Source organism: Monomorium pharaonis, chromosome 7, assembly GCF_013373865.1.
Source record: "Monomorium pharaonis isolate MP-MQ-018 chromosome 7, ASM1337386v2, whole genome shotgun sequence".
NCBI lineage: Eukaryota > Metazoa > Arthropoda > Insecta > Hymenoptera > Formicidae > Monomorium > Monomorium pharaonis.
In genome coordinates, this window is record NC_050473.1 from 5,164,862 (window position 1) to 5,185,756 (window position 20,895).

Sequence of the window (20,895 nt, forward strand, 5' to 3'; positions counted from 1 at the left end):
ACTTATTAATTCATAAAACTTTATTTTCTATGAGTTTTAAACAGTATAGAATAAGAACACACCATCAAAAAATGAATTTTATTGGTTACAATGTATAAGATAAAAAAAGTGTACTTATAATTGAATAAAATGTACAAATTTTTGAGTTTCAAACTCATGACTAGCATCCTAATAATGGTTTCACGTATTATACAATATCAAGAATTTCTACTCTCGATTCATATTATGTCTTGGACAATCAATGTAATATTGTGATTGAAATATACCTGCCTCTCAAATACTTCGATCTCGTCGGGTCAAGCGGCAGATCATAGAAATTCCTCTCCAATTTAATGTCTTTTTTCTTTCCTTTTCTTTCTGCTAATTAAAATATGTCAAGACATAATCAGTATGACTCTCGCATTCTCGCCATCCATTACGCCCAAATTGATAATCACTTGTAGTCGCCGTGTTTTCTTTATAAAAATAATTCTAACATAAATTGTGGTGTCCACGGGATTCACATGTGGTGGCTCGCGCCGCCAAAGCACTACTCGCACCGCAGACCGCGTGGATTCTAAAAAAATCGGTGACAAACAAAGCAATTACTGAAGTATGCGAATTAATTATTCCATTCATGAGAGTGGCGAAAAGGCGTAACGAGAATCAGCATGCTGGTCACTCAAACTACGTCTGGACCTAAGATCATCACGATCGGCCCAGTAATCAATCAGAATAAAAAAATCGGGAAAATCAGCTATCTGTTGTGTGATTCCTCCTTTTCCGCTTAAGACATCCTAGTTCTGGGATATATAAACTCGATGAAAACCACGAAAATCTGCATTTTCGCTCCGCATAAGCCGTTGTGTTGACCAGTGGCACCGTGTTTTATTTGTAGCTAGCCATAGCTTTATTTGAGCTACTAAAGAATAGTGTTAATACCCCGAGCGCAACACCCCCGCGGAACATCAGATGAGTTGGATATGAGATTAATATTTAGATCCCGTACTCTAAGTGTAATTCCTTCGATCAATTCTCCAATCGCAATCCGAATATAGTTACAATCAGTGCGCGTTAATAAATCATTATTGTGTAATATATTCACGATTTTAATTTTAAGTACGTCGCGCGTCGATTACTTCAAGTAGAAGATAACGGTTGTAATACAATTACGTTTTCTTTCTTAGTTGTTAATAATAAAAAATCATTATTATCACGCTTTCGATTAAGTTGTAATTTAATTTCGGGTTTTTATTCTTTTCCCTTTTCTTTTAACGATTGTGAAGTGCGATTACCGCTCTAAAGTATTAATCTCTCTACATATTTTTCTTTTGTTTTTGATGTTTATTGCTCTTTTCGGTTCGCAAGTGTTTAGAAATAAGTTAGATGTAAGAGGAGGGAAAAAGAGATTCTCCCTGGTGTCTCCCTTGTTCTCTAAGTAAAAAAACGGCAACTTCCTTAACGGTCCCATCCCGGAGGCACGCACTTTCCCTCAAGTGCTTCACCATGATCTACGGGGGACGTCGCCCTAACCCGAGCCCTAACACGTCTACTACGCGTGGAACAATAGATTCAGCCGCCCTTGCGCCCAACTACCGCACATCATCGCGGAATAATAATCCTTACGGTCTTAAAAAATCAATCTTTTTCGAAAATTGATCTCGTGCTATTATTTGTCCTTCTTCCATACAACCAGATCATATAACTTTTGTTTAAAACATTTTTGACAAAACCCTTGCCTTTCATTTTAAGACGAGTATATGCATAATATCCGACCACTTTGTATAAATACTTAAACTAAAGAAATTTAATTAATTTAGTCAAATCGACAATCTTTTCTTCTCACCAGGTTCTAAAGATAACATTTCAATGGTCTTATCCTGAGATTTCTCTCCAGTGCTATGCCGTATTTTAATTCTCTGATAAAAATATTTCTGCGACAACGACGACGACAGCCGTCGTCGGTGGTATGGCGATACCGAGGACGACGACGTGTCGTCCTGACGTCGCAATTAAAAATACAATAACGTGCTGACGTTAGTCGTATACAGTAAAGAGACGTTATCAAGTGCGAACGCGAGCGAGCGGCGGCCGTTCTCTTCGCGCAAAAAGGAGTAGAAAATAAAAACTGTCACTCACCGCTACTCCCAGCGCTGTCCAAAGAGGATGCACCAGAAGCCATGCTGCTTGGTGGTGGGTCTCAGAGCGCAGCAAAGAGAAAAGAAAGAGAGCAAGCGAGCGAACGCGTGTGTATTTGCGCGCGCGGACGTGCGATGCCGTCTACCAACACGGATACTCGACGTCCTCGCATGCCAGTAGCCGAGTCCAAAGCGGCAGGTATTGCCTGGAAAAGCGTGCCGTATACACCACCCGTACTTCACGGAAGAGCGAACCTTTTGTAAATTACTAAGAAGCCTTCGGGATGATATTATGGCCACTGTATACACGACGAGTATGCCCTGTGTGTGTGTGTGTGTGTGTGTGTGTGTGTGTGTGTTGTGTGTATCACGTCGTCATCATGCTGCAGCGATGTGTATATCGGGGCCGCGTATTATCGGGAAAAGATACTACTAGGGAAGATAGATATTGCACCTGACAACACGCACACACAAACATTACTCCGCTATATGTGTACTGAAATACTATTAAAGATCGTCAATCCTAGCTAAATTTTCATCATGAAAGAGACTGCAAGGACCCCAAAAGTAATAATTGAAGAGTGTTGATATTAACGACTAGTGATATATAATAAATTTGAGGTTGATATAATATTTAAATAATACCAGAGTTGTACCGTACATTTCAAGATTACGTCTATGTCTGAATTATTTACGTTATATTTATATGAATTCTTTTCATGTAAACAATATAAGCAATGTAAATCATTATAAATTAGATAATATAAAAAAATAATAGAAATATAAAATTAATACATTTGACTTTAGTATGGATCAATAAAATAATAATATATAATATTTAAAAATACAAAAATGTGTAATAATATTAAATAAAACACAAAAATAAAATATAATTTTCATTTCTGATGAAAGCTGAATCTTCTACGATTCGTAGATTAATGTTTACATAGATGACATGTAGTAATATTAGAAGCAAGTAAAACTATCAAGTCTTTAGATGTCATTTAGATTTAAAGTTTTTCTGTTACACTCGTCAGTCTTAGTCCACTGCTGTATATCAGGTTTTACATATAAACCAACTGTTCAGCTTTTTTTTTAAGCTTAATACTAGTCTTAATAAGAACTATAGACCAAACACAGTTTTTAGGTTTTTAGATTTAAGTGGCACACAATACTTGTTTTCAGAATTGCTTACTCGATGGAAATACTCTATTTTGATTGGTGCACTTTTAAAGATGAATAAAAATGCACCAATCAGAACAAAACATTTTCATCCGGCAAGCAATCCAGTACGAAAACTAGCGTCGCATGTCGCTGGTTTTATAATACTTTTGCTCTTTAGGATTCAATACTGCTTTAGTTTCTTGAAATTAGTACGGCGTTAAGATGTTGTCCCATAAGCTGAAAATGGACTCGGAAAGACAGAATGAAAGAAATCAACTTATCAGAAGTTTTCCGTTTTGATATTTAACAGAGGAGTGATCCAGAAACACACACATAATGCTATTCTTCAAATCATTTTTAATCTGAAAAAATTTGGTTACTATCTTATGATAAGATAAAAGCAAAATTTGAATATATTTGTCTTCATTACAGAAAATGAAACAACAAAGAAATAGAAAGCACACTTAGGCTTTGACGATGCTTGGAAAATATGTATAAATGTCAGAATCCAGTATAGTTAAATTATGTACAAGAATTTAACTTTAGTATAACTTGAAAGACTTGAATGTGACTTCTAAATAATTTAATTTAATTTTTGACACAATGTGTGTATACATTTATGATGTGTAATGTCATATTGCCTACGTTCAGTTATAGGCCACTGATAAGTGTGCAAGTCTGATTGTGAGTCCTATAATACTTTCACACGTAATTTGATTTTATATTTTTATGGTACTTATTAGGTAATATCGTTTATTATTGCAATATTTTTATAATATTTCTACAATGCGCAAAATCGTTAGAGCTAAATTTTTTTTTACATATATTTTGATACTTTTGTGTAACGTTATATACGAGTTACTGATACTTTTGTAATACTGATATGCAAGATCCGCTAAAGAACGTTAATTTTTTATTTCTTAGAAATAAAAATAATTTTGAAAATATTTGTTGATAATGCTTCATATCCTTCTACAGGTTCCATTATTGCCATCTTTTTTCCTTCTTTAATAAATTGTTAATTATATTCGTTGCTTATGATATGATTGATAGAACTCTGAGTTACAAATTTATACCGATAAGAATCATGCAAATATTTATTGAGGTATTAAAATAAAATAAAAGCACTTCTGTTATATGATTCAAAGCTTATAAGCTATCAATTGAGCTTAGTCAGAATATGTAATCGATTCAGTCGTTTTTGAGATCCGATAATCTCGAGTACTCGTAAGTACTCGCGTAGTACACGGTTGGTTTCGCGTTGCGCGTTTATTTGGCGCGAGCCACTACCGTGTCTCTTAATAAAACAAAATGATAGTTTATAACCCTCTTCTTTCCTCTAAATTTATAATTTTTTTAGCTATACTCTCTAAATCTTAATCAGTGGATATTCCACTGATTCGCAGTGGCATACTTATAACTGTGATAATCAGTGAATATTCACTGTCTTTCAGTAATTTTCACTTTAGAATTAATGTATAGTCACTGAAAGATCAGTGTATTTATTTCACTGATTATCAGTGTCATCAAGTCGATAGCTGCATAAATAATATTTTTTTAAATAAAGAGGCTTTTTTAGTGATAAATTGATTCATTTTTTCAAACAGTCGCCATTTTGTCATTTCGTTATATTTTTCAAATTTTTTTTAGTTCGGATGATATCAAGTTCAAAGATTATAAGCCCCCGCACAGACTTCTGCATAACACAAAATGCATAATGCATAAGGGAATCAATCAATTAGAGTCGTTTATTTCCCTCCCCAGGATAGAAATAAAGACTTCTGATTGGTTAATTCTCTTATGCATTATGCATTTTGTGTTATACAGAAGTCTGTGCGGCGGCTCTAAGAATTCATTTACATTTTTTGTTTTAATGGATTGTGACAGAATTTATGTTAACCATGAGACCACGATTTTATTATATGGGTTAAGAGAGCGCTGCACCAACGCTACATATTTGAATATTTTTACAAAAAAAATTTCTAAAATAGTCTTCATAGTCTAATAAATGTCAAAAAGTATCATTTTGATACGTTATATAATTTTCTCATTAAAAATTTCCCCCAAAAACTCTTATTTTTTCAGCCGTTACCCTAGAAAGACTCCTTAATATTATATTACTTGCTTTCCAGAATATAAAGTCTAAAAGAAATACTAAAGCTTAATCTACAATGCATTCTTCATTTCCTGTTTTTTATTTTTCTTCTTTTCTTCTTTGCACACTATTTTATCAATAATATTTGTCTTTCTCTTTCGGAATTCGTTACGTTTTATCTCGCCAATTTTAATAAAATAGTACACAAAGTGGCAAAAAGTAAGACAATTTTTAAACTACTTTTTGTAAAAGTATTTTACGTATTCAAAATTATTTTTTAAACACGTTTAAGATATTTATATCTTAAATGCTCTAAGCCGATGTTTTAAACGATACATAAAATCCATTTTATCCCGGTTCTACATCTCTTTTACCCTTCAAAAAATGTTACGTTTTTTCAAATTTGTTAAAAATTGCAAAAATAGATTATTAGAAACAATAGATTATTAGAAAGAAGTCATTTTTACGATTTTTTCGAAGTTTACTTTGTTTAAATTATTTTTTAATGTGTTAATGATAATTAATATTATTGTGGATTACACCATTGTCTTCGTCATGAGAAGACGAAGAGATTCATGTGTTCACAATATTGATTTCAGTTCATGTGTTCAGTGCAACACTTTGGGAAGAATGGGGGTACATTTGTCACCCAGTCTAACGTTTGAGAGATCGAAAAATATAGGTATACTGTTCTAGGGTTAATATTTAATCTTAAAAATTATGAAATACATGAAATTGCAGATCTTGTAGTCCATGTTGTGTGTGTGTTTAATGCCTGATCTGTAAATATTAAACACGACTATTTTCCATCTAAAAATCTTAAATCTCGTTTCTTGACTTATTAATTTGTATTATTCTGTCAGTTTGTTTAGTGAATTTTTATATAAAACTAATCTCAATCATTTTCTTCAAGAATATGTTAAGTTGTCAAATCTAATTGGCATCGTCAAATCTAATCTATTTATAAAAGTGATTATATTAGTATCTAAAAAATAATTTAATTAAAAAGATTATTAAAAATTTATTTAATTTATCTTACAAATAATTTATTTTTTTATTATTTATTCATATATTTTGTATATAAATGATATAGTTTAGAAAATTTGTGTTTATCAACTAGAGAGTTTATCAACTCTTGCATAAACCTCCTTAATCTGTCATTTTCTGGTTAGTTGGAATATAAATCTTCTTTTGTTATGTTTGATTGAATTTTAAAGCCAGTTTCACCAATCACAGTTAGAACAATCGATGGCCAAAGTTAACAGGGTGACCCCCCCCCCCCCAATAGATGTGAATATAAATATCCTTGTCATCCTTAATATTAAATTTGTTAAAATATTCACATCTATTAATTGCTCTGATAATTTTGACCATTGGTTGATCTAACCATGGTTGATAAAACTGGTCCTAAACGGATCTCCAATTTGTAATCCTTAATTTTTAATACGTACTCTGATATGTAACTTTATATAGACTTTGTGTTGTCTAGATTCTCCCAATTAGGTCCGTTTGCACCAATATAATTTAACTCAGACTGCGTTTCAACTGTAGTATTAAAAATCTATAAGTTATATTACGTATACTATTCAATGTTGACAATAAATTTCGAAATGCAACCTCGGTTTAATTTACCCCTCACTTTTTTCTAATTTGTAGAATTAGAAAATGATAGAAAGTAAATTAAATCAAGATAAATATTAAGCTACACTGGTGCAAACGGTTTTTAATTTCTTAAATTTTCAACAGCCACAAACTTTCGTAAGATCGTTGATCTTTAACAGTATCTGTCAGCAGTACACACCTTTAGCTCCCCCACCGCCGCCACGTTCTGCCGTCGCAGTAGCCGACGTCTACACCCCAATACACAGACACGTGTCACTCGTACCATCCGACAGATTTTCCGTGCATCACTTCTCTCCCGCGCGAACTAATGCGCGTTTGGCAATACACAGGGAGAATATGTGGGAGAGTAGGAGGAAGAGGGAGGGAGGAAAGAAATTTACGGACAAAATCGCGACCAAGCTGAACACAGATACGTACATACATACGTGAGAGAATGGCAACACGAGAAACGATGCGTGCTTTTCGCGAGCGGCGCACGTAATAAATTTATGCTCTAAAAAGCAACGACAACGCAGAAGATCCACGCGTGATTTCTCAACTTTCTGTGCCTTGCCGTTCGTCACATCCCCCCCCCCCTGTGGACTCGAGGTTTAACGCTCCCGTCGGTAAGTTCGACGCGAATTCACGAAAATGCTCGGATGGTTCTGCACTTGTGCGAAAGTCAGTCGGTCGCAGACGAAGGCTCTATGAGGCGCTTCTATCATCAATATGCGCGGAAGGGGGGGGGGGGGGGGAGGGGGCACGCGCGCACACGCACACACAATCGACGATTGTCGATGACGGTCGACGATAATGCCAGTGGGTTCTAACGACGAATCGTCACGGATCTCGAAACGGGCACGCGTTATTGAGGCGTTTTCGCCCGTCAAGACGACGGCGATGACAACAACGAAGACGACAAACGACGTGCATGCATACGATAGCAACTCCACGTAGTCCGCTCGCTCACCTGCTGCACCAACCAGTCTGACAATTAGCCATTTTGGTTCGCCTCGCTATACGCGCGCGCGCGCGCACGCGTGTGTGCTCTTCCTACCACTTCTCTTCGGTTTTTCTTGTATCAATAACACAACACACAGCACGAACGACGGGCGCCAACTGCGGTGTCCGCACTGTCCGCATCCGCAGTCCGTCACTCTGACGCCGGGTAACGAGGATCGCCGACTCTTGCAGGAGAATCGCGCAAACTCGGTAAGTTTTCCGCCAGAGCTCGGAGACTCTCTATAGTCTCGTATACTGTAAACTAGGGATCCTCTAGGGAGGAATCGAAATAACTGACATCATTGGTTTCAAATGTGGAAGCGCCAAAATTTAAACAAGTTTCAATATAGGTTGCCTTCTGAAAATACTGACAATGCCGCTGCTAAAATTAGTTATCTCTTTTGAGGAAAAACAAACAAGACCAGATTTAATAACAAATATTGGCTTCCTTTTAAGAGACACAAATTGACACGGATTGTCGATACTCATTTAACAGTAGCACAGTTTGCTACAGTTAAATAGAATATGATATACAGTGTAATGTACGACACCTAACAATGACTACGATTACACGACACCCTTAATCAGGTTTAATTTTCAATTTAATATATTTGAAACGATTTTTATATCTTTCCCTGATGAAAAAAGTTCTTATATCTCATTTTTTAAGAATTTTTTAATTTTTAATTTATGAAGATTTTACAAAAAATACTTTAACTTCAAATTTTAAAGTTTTCTTTTTCAAAAATAGAAATCTTAGAATATTTTCGTGCGCGGGCAGCACACACATGCTTACCCTGCTATGCCCTTTAGCATAACTTATTTTAATTAAAATTTTAAAAAATCTAACTCTACCGGCAAGTCATTGAGAAGTTGCCTATTCCAAGTTGTTATAATGTGAAGACGTTAATGAATGTGAACTCAGTTGCAACAATTTTGATAGCAATACATGTTTATGATAGCAAACAACACTTTAATGCAACAATGCAGATACATTGCCATCTGCGATTACAGAAATTCTGTAAAAACTATATGAAGAATTTTAAGACATTTTTTCATCAGAGTTCTTTTTTACAACAATTTTAATGTATTTAGAATAATTCGTATATATTTTCTTTCTGAATATATCTCATTACTGGAAAATGTGCATGAGATTTTGAATCTTATGTACTTTATATACAATAATATATACAAAATTTTATTTAAATGGCGCTACGTGTACTCTAATCAGCGTTCTGATCAAACATCAGAAAAATAAAAATATCAACAGATTTGAAAAATATCCCTATCGAGTCTTCTAGTTACCACAAGATATTGAAAGATGTTAATTTTATAGTAACATAAATTTATTTGAAATACTGTTATTTTAGTCAGTATCTTCAATTACATAGTTTTTCTCTTTCGTGCTTATCAACTTAAAAAAATAATTATCGTCCTTTTTACGTAATTTTTTTTACTTTGGTAGAAATATTTTTGTATGCGAAAGAGGAGCTAATGTTTAAATTAGCGATACTACAGCGATAGTATTTCGGCCGTTGTTTTTCAATAGTATATAAACTGTTGGTACAATTAATCACGTTAAGCAGTAGAACAGACTTTTACATATTTCTCGAAAGAGATATGTCGAGGCGACGATTGCGAAGGCAGTGATAAATATAATAGTCATCAAAATAGCTATAAAAATAATGTTCTATTTTTTACATTTTGACGAAGAGTTTACTAAATAAAATTTGCAATTTTCTTTCAACCTGCAAAAAATAATGAAAATAATAATGGAAATCGGGAAAATAATGAGTGAGGAAAATAAAAAGTTGTGAGTTTTACTACATTAAACTTTGGTATTACGTGTGAGTGAACGTCGTTGTTCCTCTTCTTTGTGCCAGTTTGCTTACGCGTGTTTGTTGCTCTATATATTAACGATTATTTACAAAAATCATACAAAATACAACGTAAATCAATGTTAATAAAAGTATTAATAATAATAATATAATAATAAGGCTGAATAATAATAATTATTATAATGGTAAGAGTCATATTAATACTAGCCGTAAGAGATAACAGAAAGTTTCACATCCGTCAACCAAGAACAAAATAAAGAAAGCTTAACTTTAAGTGGTGAATGGTGAACGATAACGTATCTTTCGCTTGCACGTGCGCATCGATACTTTGTAAAAATACGTGATGTGTATACATTTAAATAATTTGGTGCTGTGCGCCATTGATTAAAAACGCGATTGGAAATCGATTCTTTGCTAAAACTAACACATTAGAATAGTATTTTGGAAACGATTGAATCTCGTCTTTTAAAATTATTTTTCTGATATCTAATACTAGGAAACCAACAAACGGGATATATGTGTTGAGTAAGTCTATCGTGACAAATACTGTAGCTAGTGGCGCATGCTTTCTTCTACAATTGTGTATGACAAAAGTTCTCCTGATTACACGCAAGATCGCATCTATAAACGTGGAAGAAGTTTCGTCCGACTATAGATAATCTGTAGTATGGAAGAATAAACGAGAGTTACATTTTTACATTAACTTCGACAGATTCAGAAATAGTTTAAAAATAGTCAGTTCAGAAATAGATTAAAAATAGTTTATTAGAGATGTCAGGTTGGGGGATTTTCTTGTAAATTTGAGTTTTATTATTATTGCAGGGAATTTTTGGGGGAGATTAAAAATACCAAAATCTTAATTTTTTTCTTCTCTAAAAATTCCCCTAAACTTTTTATCCTCTCAAAAATTGCACACGATAATAATAAAACCCGAATTCAAAGGAAAAATTTTCTGATCAATTCATATATAAATAGTTACGCTTTTGTTGCAGCGTTGTAGTAATTTTTGTCTTTTCTGAATGTCGTGTTGAATCCGTTTCTCAAAATAACTAATATTACAGATATCCCTACTGCTTTCTATTTTACGTCCACGTATGTATATTGACTACGAATGGTCAACTTAAGTCTACTAATAAATTAATAGATAAATATTACACTTGCGTTTTATAAGTCAAACAAGAACTCTAACAATCTTGAATCTATACTGCAAGTGTCTTGAAGACATTTTGATCACTATACACAATTTCAGGATTGTAGTAATTCTAATATCCTCGTGTGACTTATAGAACTTGTACTGATCTTTGTCTCTCTGTCTCTCTCTTTCTCTCTCTCTCTCTCTCTCTCTCTCTCTCTCTCTCTCTCTCTCTCTCTCTCTCTCTCTCTCTCTCTCTTTATCTAGAAAGAATTCAGTTTGAACGATTGTTGTAAGCATTTAAATTGCCAACTCTCCTACTATGCTCTTATGGAGCACTAACGATAACTTTCACTTTGGAAATGACGAACGATTTCTGGTGAATATGGAAGGTACATAATGCTTAAGTATTGTGTACTTGTTAAGCGTTTAAAAGACGTCTTTCATTTTATATTCCTATCACATCTTTTAAAATATGCATTAATATTTCATCGTTTCAGTAATTTCGTATTAGACTATGCGCGAAAGTAATGTAACGGGAAAGAAACAGCATGCGTGCAAAAATCACTGCGATGGATCTATAACTAAAACAAAAAAAAATTCACCTCGCGCTCATTTTCAAATAATAATTTTCTAAATCTATAGCACATGTAATTGTATTCGACTGCGAAGGTCGTACTATTTAACATCTCGCGAAAGCAATTCGCAATCACGTCTATGACTATATATTGCGCTCGCAGATTTCACACGGTGGACGTCTGCTGGTTGTTGTTATCCAACGGAATGCTTGTAGAACATTCCTTCAGCATCGCACGTAGCCGCAAAATTTCCTTGGAGGCTGCTGCCAAATCGGACTCCAGTTGCAGTTCCTTCTCTCGACGACGTTTCAGTTCCCGTTGACATGTCTGCAACAGATTGGAATTCAGCATCATTCACAGTAAAAACATTAATGTTAAAATTATTTTTGCATTAAACCGAGAGACATAATAGTCTCTCGTCAAATAAACATTACAACGTGCATATAGAGTATATGTATACAGTAGGCTGACTTAATTCGCGATTATTGTATCTCAATAATAACTGAACCAATCAAGTTCTGAACAGGCTCAATTGATAGTTTGGGTTTGAATTATACGATAAAATATTTTTATTTTTCCGCTATTTTACTAGCAAAGATATTGCAACACAAAATTCAAACTCATCGGTATTATTAATAAAATGCATTTTTTTATTTCACGCTATTTATTTTATTAACTTACAGATTAATAACACAATTTCTTAAGTAATGACCAATTTGGCAAAAGTTTTATCATTAAAAATTACTGTGACACAATATTTGTTTTTTTATTTATTACATATGACTGTTTTTTTCTATTCTTAATAACAGTGTCAATATTATTATAATGTTGCGCAAGTATTTTACATGATAAAAAAGCTGCGCAATGACCATGTAACTATAACGATATTGTTGTTAAGAGAGTTACAGAATAGATCTCTGTTTTGTGACTGGCAAAAATCATTGGCATTTGGAGACAAGAAAACTTTATTTATTTTTTTACGTACCACATTCTGCCGCAGCAAATCCAGTTTGTCGCACTTGAGCCTAGTGACCTCCATCCTTAAATTTTCGTTTTCTGCAACCCCATCTTTACTCGTACACCTTGTGGTATCATGAGTCTCCGCGGAACTCATAGATTCCAGGCCGGTGTCGCTATCAGGATACACAGCCTGATCGAGTTCGAGCTCACTGTTGAGTGAACTATCATCGCTCTCCGAGATCACTCGTTGCGTCACTTCTGTTGTGGCTTTCTCCTGCGTGCGCAGATTCTCATGCGTTAAACGCTGCATCGTCGCTGACGGTTGTGTCGAGGTTTTATCAATGACAGTAGCATCACTGTCTAAACAAACGACACTCGCGCCCTGTGATTCCCTGCGATCATATTCGTCTTGTTGCAATGTCGCCAAACTACTATCTTGATTGTCGGTGTTGGATAGACTGCTGTCCTGGCTGCCGAGACTACCACGCTCAGAATCTCTCCTCAGGGTCAGATCCGGCGATCCGAGCGGACTGGACGGTTCTACCGAGCGCTTGTTGCCACTCACCTTGACGTAGTTATAGTTATAAATTTATTTAATCACATTTCCATTTTATGATTTATATTACATACAATTTATATAATCCATAATAAAGACGGTTTTCTATTTTGTCGTGCTGATTTTTAGTAAAATTTTTATAATTTTGAAGGAAGAAAGCAGAAAAATAATTTTTTAAATGATTTTTTATCTTTTATTTATTATTGTTTATTGAACTAAAATTATCTATACAATTTAATGTTTAATATATTTTTGAGATTTAAACACAAAAAATACAATAAAAATTAATGTTTTTTAAAAACAATTTATTTATTGGGTAAAAAATTATTCGATGTTACTAGTGTTCTAAAAATGATGTTTGCATTTCTTAAATTTTAGTTTATCGTGGTTACCATTAAACCGTGCAGAGATCAAATAAATTTATTATCGTTTAATTATTATTTATATTTATATTTTTGAAAACAAAAACAAAGAAAATAATTTTGGGATAATATATACCTTGCTAAAAAAATGTTTAAAAACTGTCAAAAAAATTAATAAAGTACCAAAAGCTTTTTAGTTTAAGTTTATAATTTAATTCATATATATAGTTTTTCTATTTACTTATTTATAATATTTTTTGCATGGTTACTACCTACTTTTTTAAGTAATCAAACATAATGTTATTAAAATAGATATTCTAATTAAAATAGATAAAATATACTTTATTTATAACATAAGTTTTTTTTTATTTTTATTCACTTACCTTCGTGACAGTCGATTGTCGATTGCTTGGAGGACTGGATTCTATCTGCTGACCTTTCTTAGTTAGCTGTTGTGGCACACTCTCCGTTGATGCATTTCTCACACGAGAGATCAGCGCTTTGCGTACCGTGTCGATAAATCGTGAGCCACTGCCACTACTTCCTGACGCGGATACATCGTTCGTCGGGCTTACTGGGCAAACGTTTAAACCAGAATTTCCTAGGCTAAGTGGACCACCAAGAAATTCTGCCGTTTTGGTCTGCAATTCTTCCGTTAAGGATTCTAATAAGGCTGATCTAGTCCGTAGCTGAAAATCGTGCAATTAATTTTAAGTCGCTTGGTCTTTCTCCGAAATTATCATGATGGTGAATTCTTTCATTGACATTATTTTGTAACACAATTGAAGGAAGCATCAAAACAAAAAAAAGACTTACCTCCAATTTGGAAAATTTCTCGGCTTTATAAGCAGCGTTTTCGGCGTTGACAAGTTTTGTGAGTAGAAATTCTTTAAATTCAACGCCTCTAAGAAAGACTGCCGGTGTCGGTAGAGTTGGCCCGAACCAAGGAACGTCATCGCGCGCCGTAACACTGACTTTGTATCTTAAAATTCAATGCCACTGTTATGTTACTTATTGTTTCTCGCGTTAACAAACAGCAATTATTCAAACAAACGTGTTAGTTTTCGTGATTAACGAGAGATATTCGAATAAATGATTCAATAATGGAATGGTTTCGCCAGATTTAAGTTTCGCAGAGCAAGAGTATAAACGGAAAGCATCTGAAAATCTAAGAATATACCTCGTATTAGGAGTGCAGGGGTCGATGACTTGCACGACGATGAAGGCGTGCAAGAAGTGGCTAGCAATCATGTCTGGACTGAAAGGGGTCGGTTCTTCCTGAAATATGATCGCAACGATGTCATTGCCAATGTGCCGTTTACGTTGCAGCTGTTGCGAATCACCCGGGCTATATGGTAGCAACGAAGCTACGTGAAACAACACCTCTCGACCCCGAAACACCTCGTACACCGCCGAATCGCCGGTCTGACCATGCCGAGTATCCAATCCGCCGCGATAGCTGCAACATCCAACGAAATCAAAAAATAGTGTTGAAAAAAAATGAGAAAAATAAAAATGAAGAAAATGTATTAAGAAAATGAGCAAAAAACTTTACAATTTTTTTCTTTTTACAATCAATTTCTTATAATTTTATTACAATTTTATACAATTTATTTTTAATTATTAAAAATTATTTAAATTATGTAGTTTCTAATTTATGCAAAAATTTATATATTAAAATTTATATATTAAAAATATTAGATATATAGCGACGCTATTTTATATAATTTTAATAAAATTTAAATGTTAAATAAAAAATAATATAATCTTATAATAAAACAAATATGGTTTTTCTATATTTTCACGTTTATTTACAAAAAATTTTCAAAGTCAAGCTTTATCTAAATATATATGCTCTCTTAACTAATGTTAAATAATTAATTTTTAAATACGCAATTTTCTTTCCTTTCTTGAACAATTTCATATTTTGATTCGTGTTTTATTATTCTTGTTGGGATGCGATATAAAATTCGCAAAAATATAAAAACCCCAAATATGTTATATAAATTATTAAAAATTATGTAAAATTATTTATAAAAAAAACAGAAAAATTGCAAAATGACAGGTGTAGGACATATATGGGACATTATGCAACAAAAAATGAAAAAACTTTACCCCTTGTGATCCTTGAGATCGATTTTCTGACCAAGGAGATCGAGAAACTCTTGAAAGGCCGGAGTGATCTGCCGATTGCCGAAGAGCTGCTCCTCGGTGAGTTGACCAGCTCGCTGATGGAGAACACCAAATTTGAATCTGGAGACTAAGGCATGCTCGTCGTATCGGGCTATCAGGGTACCAGCGCCGGGGCACATGACAGGCACCAAGGGGTTCACATTGAGAGATTCGTTGATCGCCTGGGAGAAAAATATTCTTATGAAGCAGACTTTCCAGGTAGGAAAATGTACTTTCCAAAGAAGAATGTTAAACAAGAGCTTTTTACTTAAAAAACTGTAAATAAAATAAAAAATGTTTTTTTGTAGATTTTGATCTCTTAGATATGGTAAATTATAATTATTATAAACTATTAAAAAATTGATTTTTTTTAATACTCTTTATTATATTCTTCTTTAATGCCGCATTCACGTATTTTGTGCATGAATGACAATATTTGGTTAAGTGTTCTTTTAAAGTGTAGTGTTATTTAAGTAAAAATTTGTCTAGCAGTTAGACTAAAAATTGTTAAAATCATCATTGTTTATATTCCGGCTATTTTTTCTTATCAAGTGCCCATTAAGATTTTATAAAATTTATAATTAAATAAATTGATTTTCTTATGTGAAGAATTCTTTTATTTATGCCAAATTTAATTTTTTTGATATAAACATTTTTTTCAATGTTTTTAAAATTTTTAATATTTTTAAAGCTTAACTGAAAAAAAATGTTTTTCTGGTATTTTCTGCTCCTAAAAATTTACCGCTTCTGAACTGTAACTCACTTAGCTTACATCTTAATGCATCACTGTCCTTTGAATTTTGTTATTATCACGGAGGATATTTTTCAGAGAATAAGAGATTAAGACGATTTTTCAGGGGAAAAAATATAAAGATTTAGAAATTGGTGCAAAAATAATTCTGGTTATTATTTTAATTTTTAATATTTATTTCAGAATAAACAGTTATTTAACTATGTTTACGTATAATATATCGCTTTAAAGCAATTCTTTACTTATTTATGATAAAAATTTGTTATCATTTTATTTTAAGCTGTCAAATTAAAGATAGAAAAAAAGATATCCGCGACCTTCCTCATATTCAAGGCTTTTCGTATTCGTTATAAAATTAGCACTATCGATAAGACACTTGTAAGTTCAGATAGTGCCCTAATTATTATAAACGCTTGGTTGATATTGCAAACAGTTTTTGTTGCTTTACATTCCATTTTAAACTCATACATACAATAAAATTATTCGCAAATAATAACAAGAGAATATATACGGATCGACATGTGAAAATACAGCTAATTAAAACAAATTTTATTCGGTCATAATTGGATCTTCGTAGCAATATTTCTTATGTAATTTTATATATCTTTTCAAATTCACCAAAACTGCGCGCTGAATAAATTTTCAATCTTGAAACACAGTTATAAGTTGAACAATAATAGTAATATCATGATATTAAATTTATAATCAGTAAGTATCTAATAAGTATCTGTTAACCTCTTTCCTCCAAATATTGTAAAGAAAATTGTTCAAATTTGTTCTTTTTTATCTTTAATTTTGGACAGCTTAAAATAAATAAGAAGACATAGTCAAAATACACGCCATTATAAATCAGCAGAGTGATTTTATGTTTTAAAATAGTATATTATTTAAATATAGTTAAATAAAAGTTTATTTAAAAATAAAGCATCAAAGTTTAAAATAACAAAAACCGTAAATTATTTTTGCAACCTAATATTTTTCAAGAATTGTATTAATTCATAATACACATTAATTTTCTATTATATTTATTATAAATATTTATAACCTGAGATAGCACTGCCAGACAACGATGTCAATTTCGAATCATTGTCATATAGCCATAGCTGTAGAGAGGACAAAAATCATTGATAACATTTCTATTTTTCACGAATAATTTTTGAATAGATTTATAGGAATTTTCTAAGTCTTTTCTAAATATATTTGGTTAATTTATTGGTCTCGTTTTTTAATGCACGCATTTATGTACTTGGCGTATTTCTTTTACTTTTCTAAGTGTTTTAAAAAGGTTTCGATTTTATGTTACTACAGAATTGCAGCAACTGAGCATTTGTTAGTAAATCGATGCTTTCACGATACGGCAACTTTGGACAATAATTTTCAATTTTTAAATCGCAATCATCAAAATTAGTGTTGTTGCTATAATAATTAATGGAATCACACAATGCTATTATATGGCCGATAATGCGAGATAATTTTAATACTGCTATCTTGTAGGTTACTATTAAACTGCAAGCTAGATAATACATGTAAATCGTCGAAGACAAATGTAAAGGTAAGTTGTTAATATCATAAGCAGATTTGCACGGTTTTGTTTAGACGTTTTGTTATTTGATTTGTTATTATGAAGACACGTAATCGACATGCAATTAAAAAAAAAATGAGGCAAGGTTTTTCCTGTGTTTTATCACACCGACACGCCTCCTTATCTTTCTCCTTTTCCTCCGTTTTCCCCTCTCTTTTTCCCACTTCCTCATCGCGCGTGATCGCACACGTAACAAGCGAGAAAGATAAAGCATGCACACAAGGCGAATGTTAAAATATTCAGCGCGTTTATATGTTTTTTTTTTGCGTGCGCATAGGAATACACCGATGGAATATGGAACTCAAAGCTGGTTATAGCATTTCCATTGCCCGAGGATAATGCATTTTTAACAGTCTACGAAATGTTTTATACATTTTTTGAAAGTGCTCGAGTTTTCTATCAATATTTCTGTAATTTTACACGATGTATATTTTATAAACAGCATGAGAAATGGTACGAATAAATACAAAAAAAGACAAAAAAAGACAAAATAGAAATATATATTTATGCAATTAGTGCGGTAAATCGGTTAATTGCGTAAATGCGGGATATGGACACACGAGCCGAAGACCCGATTCGCACATGTCGCACACAATATTTTTTATTACCTGTGCGTCGAAATATTTGTCTTTTTGTGTGAAGTGACACGTGAGAAAAGGATAATTTCTTATGATAACAAAAAATTATTTTATTACTATACATTTTCATCGATTAAAAAAAAAACAAATTTCCAAATAATCAAAATAACGATTACTCCTTAAAAAATGTTATTTTTACTTTTTTCTTTAATTTTTATTCTTTAACTTTAATTTTTCTTTAACTTTTATACTTTAATTATTTTTTAAATTTTAAGTTTTAACACGAAAAGACTTTTGTTTTCGAATTTACTTCCAAATTAATAATTAGTTGCGGGACATGGACGACTTCGAAGAATTTTACAATTTACAATCATTTTTATCTCTTATTTTACATTATTTTTCTTATTAAATTTTTTTTTTTTAATTGTATCAATAATAATTTTATTAAAATTATTATTTAATAGAGGAGAAAAGATGATAATGGACTAGATGTAGAGTTATTTAGAGGAATTTATTGTAGAGGAATTTATTTAATTTCTGTTGAATTCCAACCGTCCAAACTACTTCTTTACATATTGTTGTTTAGACGTTATAACATGGTCACTAGTCATTAGTATTTATTGTCACAAAAGTATTTCAGTATTGCATGTAACTGAAAGTTTTAGTTTGAATTTAATTTGATAAAAATTCACATATATTATATAAATTTGAAAATACTCTGAATCTGTCTATGACGTTTGTTCCTTTTATCATGTTTTGATTTGTTAGGAAGCGTTTTGTAAATGAAAGTGCGTTTATGTTAAAATAAAAGAAAAAAAATATGCTATCACGTTTCATAATTCATCTAAATATAATTAATAATTCAAATAATGCTGTATCGTGCTTATATTAGATGAAATCTTCATCATCGAACTCGTTTCTCATTACAAGAAATCTGATTGCATACGCGAGCAACTATTTGATCTTAAAACAACTTCGAAAAACCGGGTCTGTGTGTGAGCATTTCATTTTGCACGTATTAATATCGTTCTCCGTAAACAACGCGACTGTTGTCTCAGGCATTTCTTATTATCTCTTCAAACACACAGGTAATTGAGGAGTACGCCTGTCTCGAGTGCGCCACCCAGTATAAACGGCGCGTCGATACATAAACAGCGCATGATAAATTGCACAATAGCTCAAAGAAGATCGAGTATGATTTTCGCGTGGCAAGTTTAAAAAATGGAACACGGCATCCACAAATTTTTTCAACTTTTTTTTAAAGATAATGTTGTCCTTATAATTGTCCTTTATAATTACGGTTTTAAGAGTTCATTCATATTTAAGAAGTCTAATAAGCATTATAGATATTTCTCAATGAAGTCCATTATTATATCACAGAGTATTTTTCGGAAAAAATAAAAAATCCGTTGTTTTACTCACTTTTCTTTTTTGAAAAATTAAGACACCTCATTATCACAATCAGTTCTTTTTCCATATATTTCAAAATGAAAGAACCAACAAAAACCGATTCTTTTTTAATTTTATTGTTCTGAGAAATTAAGGACACATATTATTATTATCAAAATATTTTACCAAAAATATACATGTATAAATAAATATTTTAAACAAAAACTTTGCATTCATAATTTTATTCAATCAGTTAGAACTTAAATTTTTGAATATCGCTGTAACGATTTCTTAGTCCTCCAAGAAGCGAATTTTCTTGTGTTTTAATCTGAATTTCATTGCGTAACGTTGATTGGAAGGAATTATTATTGTGGGTGAATGCCATTGCCCTTACCTTGACCATTTTCGATGGCGTGGGATTCGAGCTGAGATTTGCAGCTAGGACCAGGTCGTGCGTCGATCCCGCCCGGAGTCGCAGCAATACCCGCCAGTGTTCCTGTCCAGCAACCGTCTCGGCCTTCACAGAGACTAGGATCGGGCCGTTCTCACCGTCCCTTCCCACGAGATTCACGTGTTCCTGCAGAAAAAGAAGCCGAGACGATAAGACGACATGATCGTTCCACAGTCATGCTGGGACAACTACGTGCGGGCAATTTAACTACAGTTTTCGGTTCCTCCACAGGAAAACTATAACGCTGATGTTTTTCTCATTAATTTGTTGAAAAAAATTTTTATAAAAACAAGAAAATGCGTACAAAATATTCGAGGATACGAAACAGTTCGGTAGATTGGTAAAAAAAACTTGATTTTTTGCAATAATCTTCCTTCAAAATAAACTAGTTTTTAAAAAAGCCAGAATCAAGAGATCATCAAGATTCACATAACACACAAGGAAGAAATAACTATAATATAAATAATAACTATATAAATTTAAAACTTCAATTCTTTCATGTAAAAATTAACATTATTTAAAAAATGATTTAAAAAAACAATATATACAAATCATTTTTTGTTAAA

At 32.6% G+C, this 20,895-nt stretch overlaps 2 protein-coding genes and 1 long non-coding RNA gene across 7 annotated transcripts in view; 1 reads left to right on the forward strand and 2 right to left on the reverse strand.

Moving 5' to 3' along the window:
* The window catches only part of LOC105836957 (disks large homolog 5), a 34,639-nt gene extending 22,952 nt beyond the window's left edge, over positions 1-11,687 (reverse strand). For 3 of the 5 annotated variants that reach the window (XM_036289511.1, XM_012681360.3, XM_012681359.3), the window contains exons 1-2: positions 7,949-11,687; positions 2,119-2,323 (exon numbers count right to left, since the gene is read on the reverse strand). Coding sequence is in view for 3 of the 5 variants with exons in the window: in XM_012681359.3 (XP_012536813.1) it covers positions 2,119-2,161 (43 nt within the window). In the remaining 2 variants the exon portion in view is untranslated. The other 2 variants (XM_036289510.1, XM_036289509.1) reach the window with 2 other exon arrangements.
* A 6-nt stretch (positions 11,688-11,693) lies between these two features.
* LOC105836956 (rap1 GTPase-activating protein 1) lies at positions 11,694-15,718 on the reverse strand. The gene is made up of 6 exons (XM_012681356.3): positions 15,522-15,718; positions 14,587-14,865; positions 14,223-14,388; positions 13,790-14,095; positions 12,514-13,053; positions 11,694-11,855 (listed from the first exon to the last, which is right to left on the reverse strand). The coding sequence occupies exons 1-6, from the start codon at positions 15,716-15,718 to the stop codon at positions 11,694-11,696; spliced, it is 1,650 nt and encodes a 549-aa protein (XP_012536810.3).
* On the forward strand, positions 15,716-18,594 carry LOC118646496. The gene is made up of 2 exons (XR_004964062.1): positions 15,716-15,797; positions 17,824-18,594. It is a non-coding gene; the product is annotated as an uncharacterized LOC118646496 (long non-coding RNA).
* Positions 18,595-20,895: the final 2,301 nt, after the last annotated feature.

Coding starts and splice junctions, on each gene's coding strand:
- LOC105836956 (XM_012681356.3), bottom strand. CDS start 15,718: ATGTGCCCCGGCGCTGGTACCCTGATAGCCCGATACGACGAGCATGCC. Junction 14,096..14,222: donor AGAAATTTTCCAAATTGGAG/GTAAGTCTTTTT, acceptor CACGATTTTCAG/CTACGGACTAGATCAGCCTT. Junction 11,856..12,513: donor ATTTGCTGCGGCAGAATGTG/GTACGTAAAAAA, acceptor AATCTGTTGCAG/ACATGTCAACGGGAACTGAA.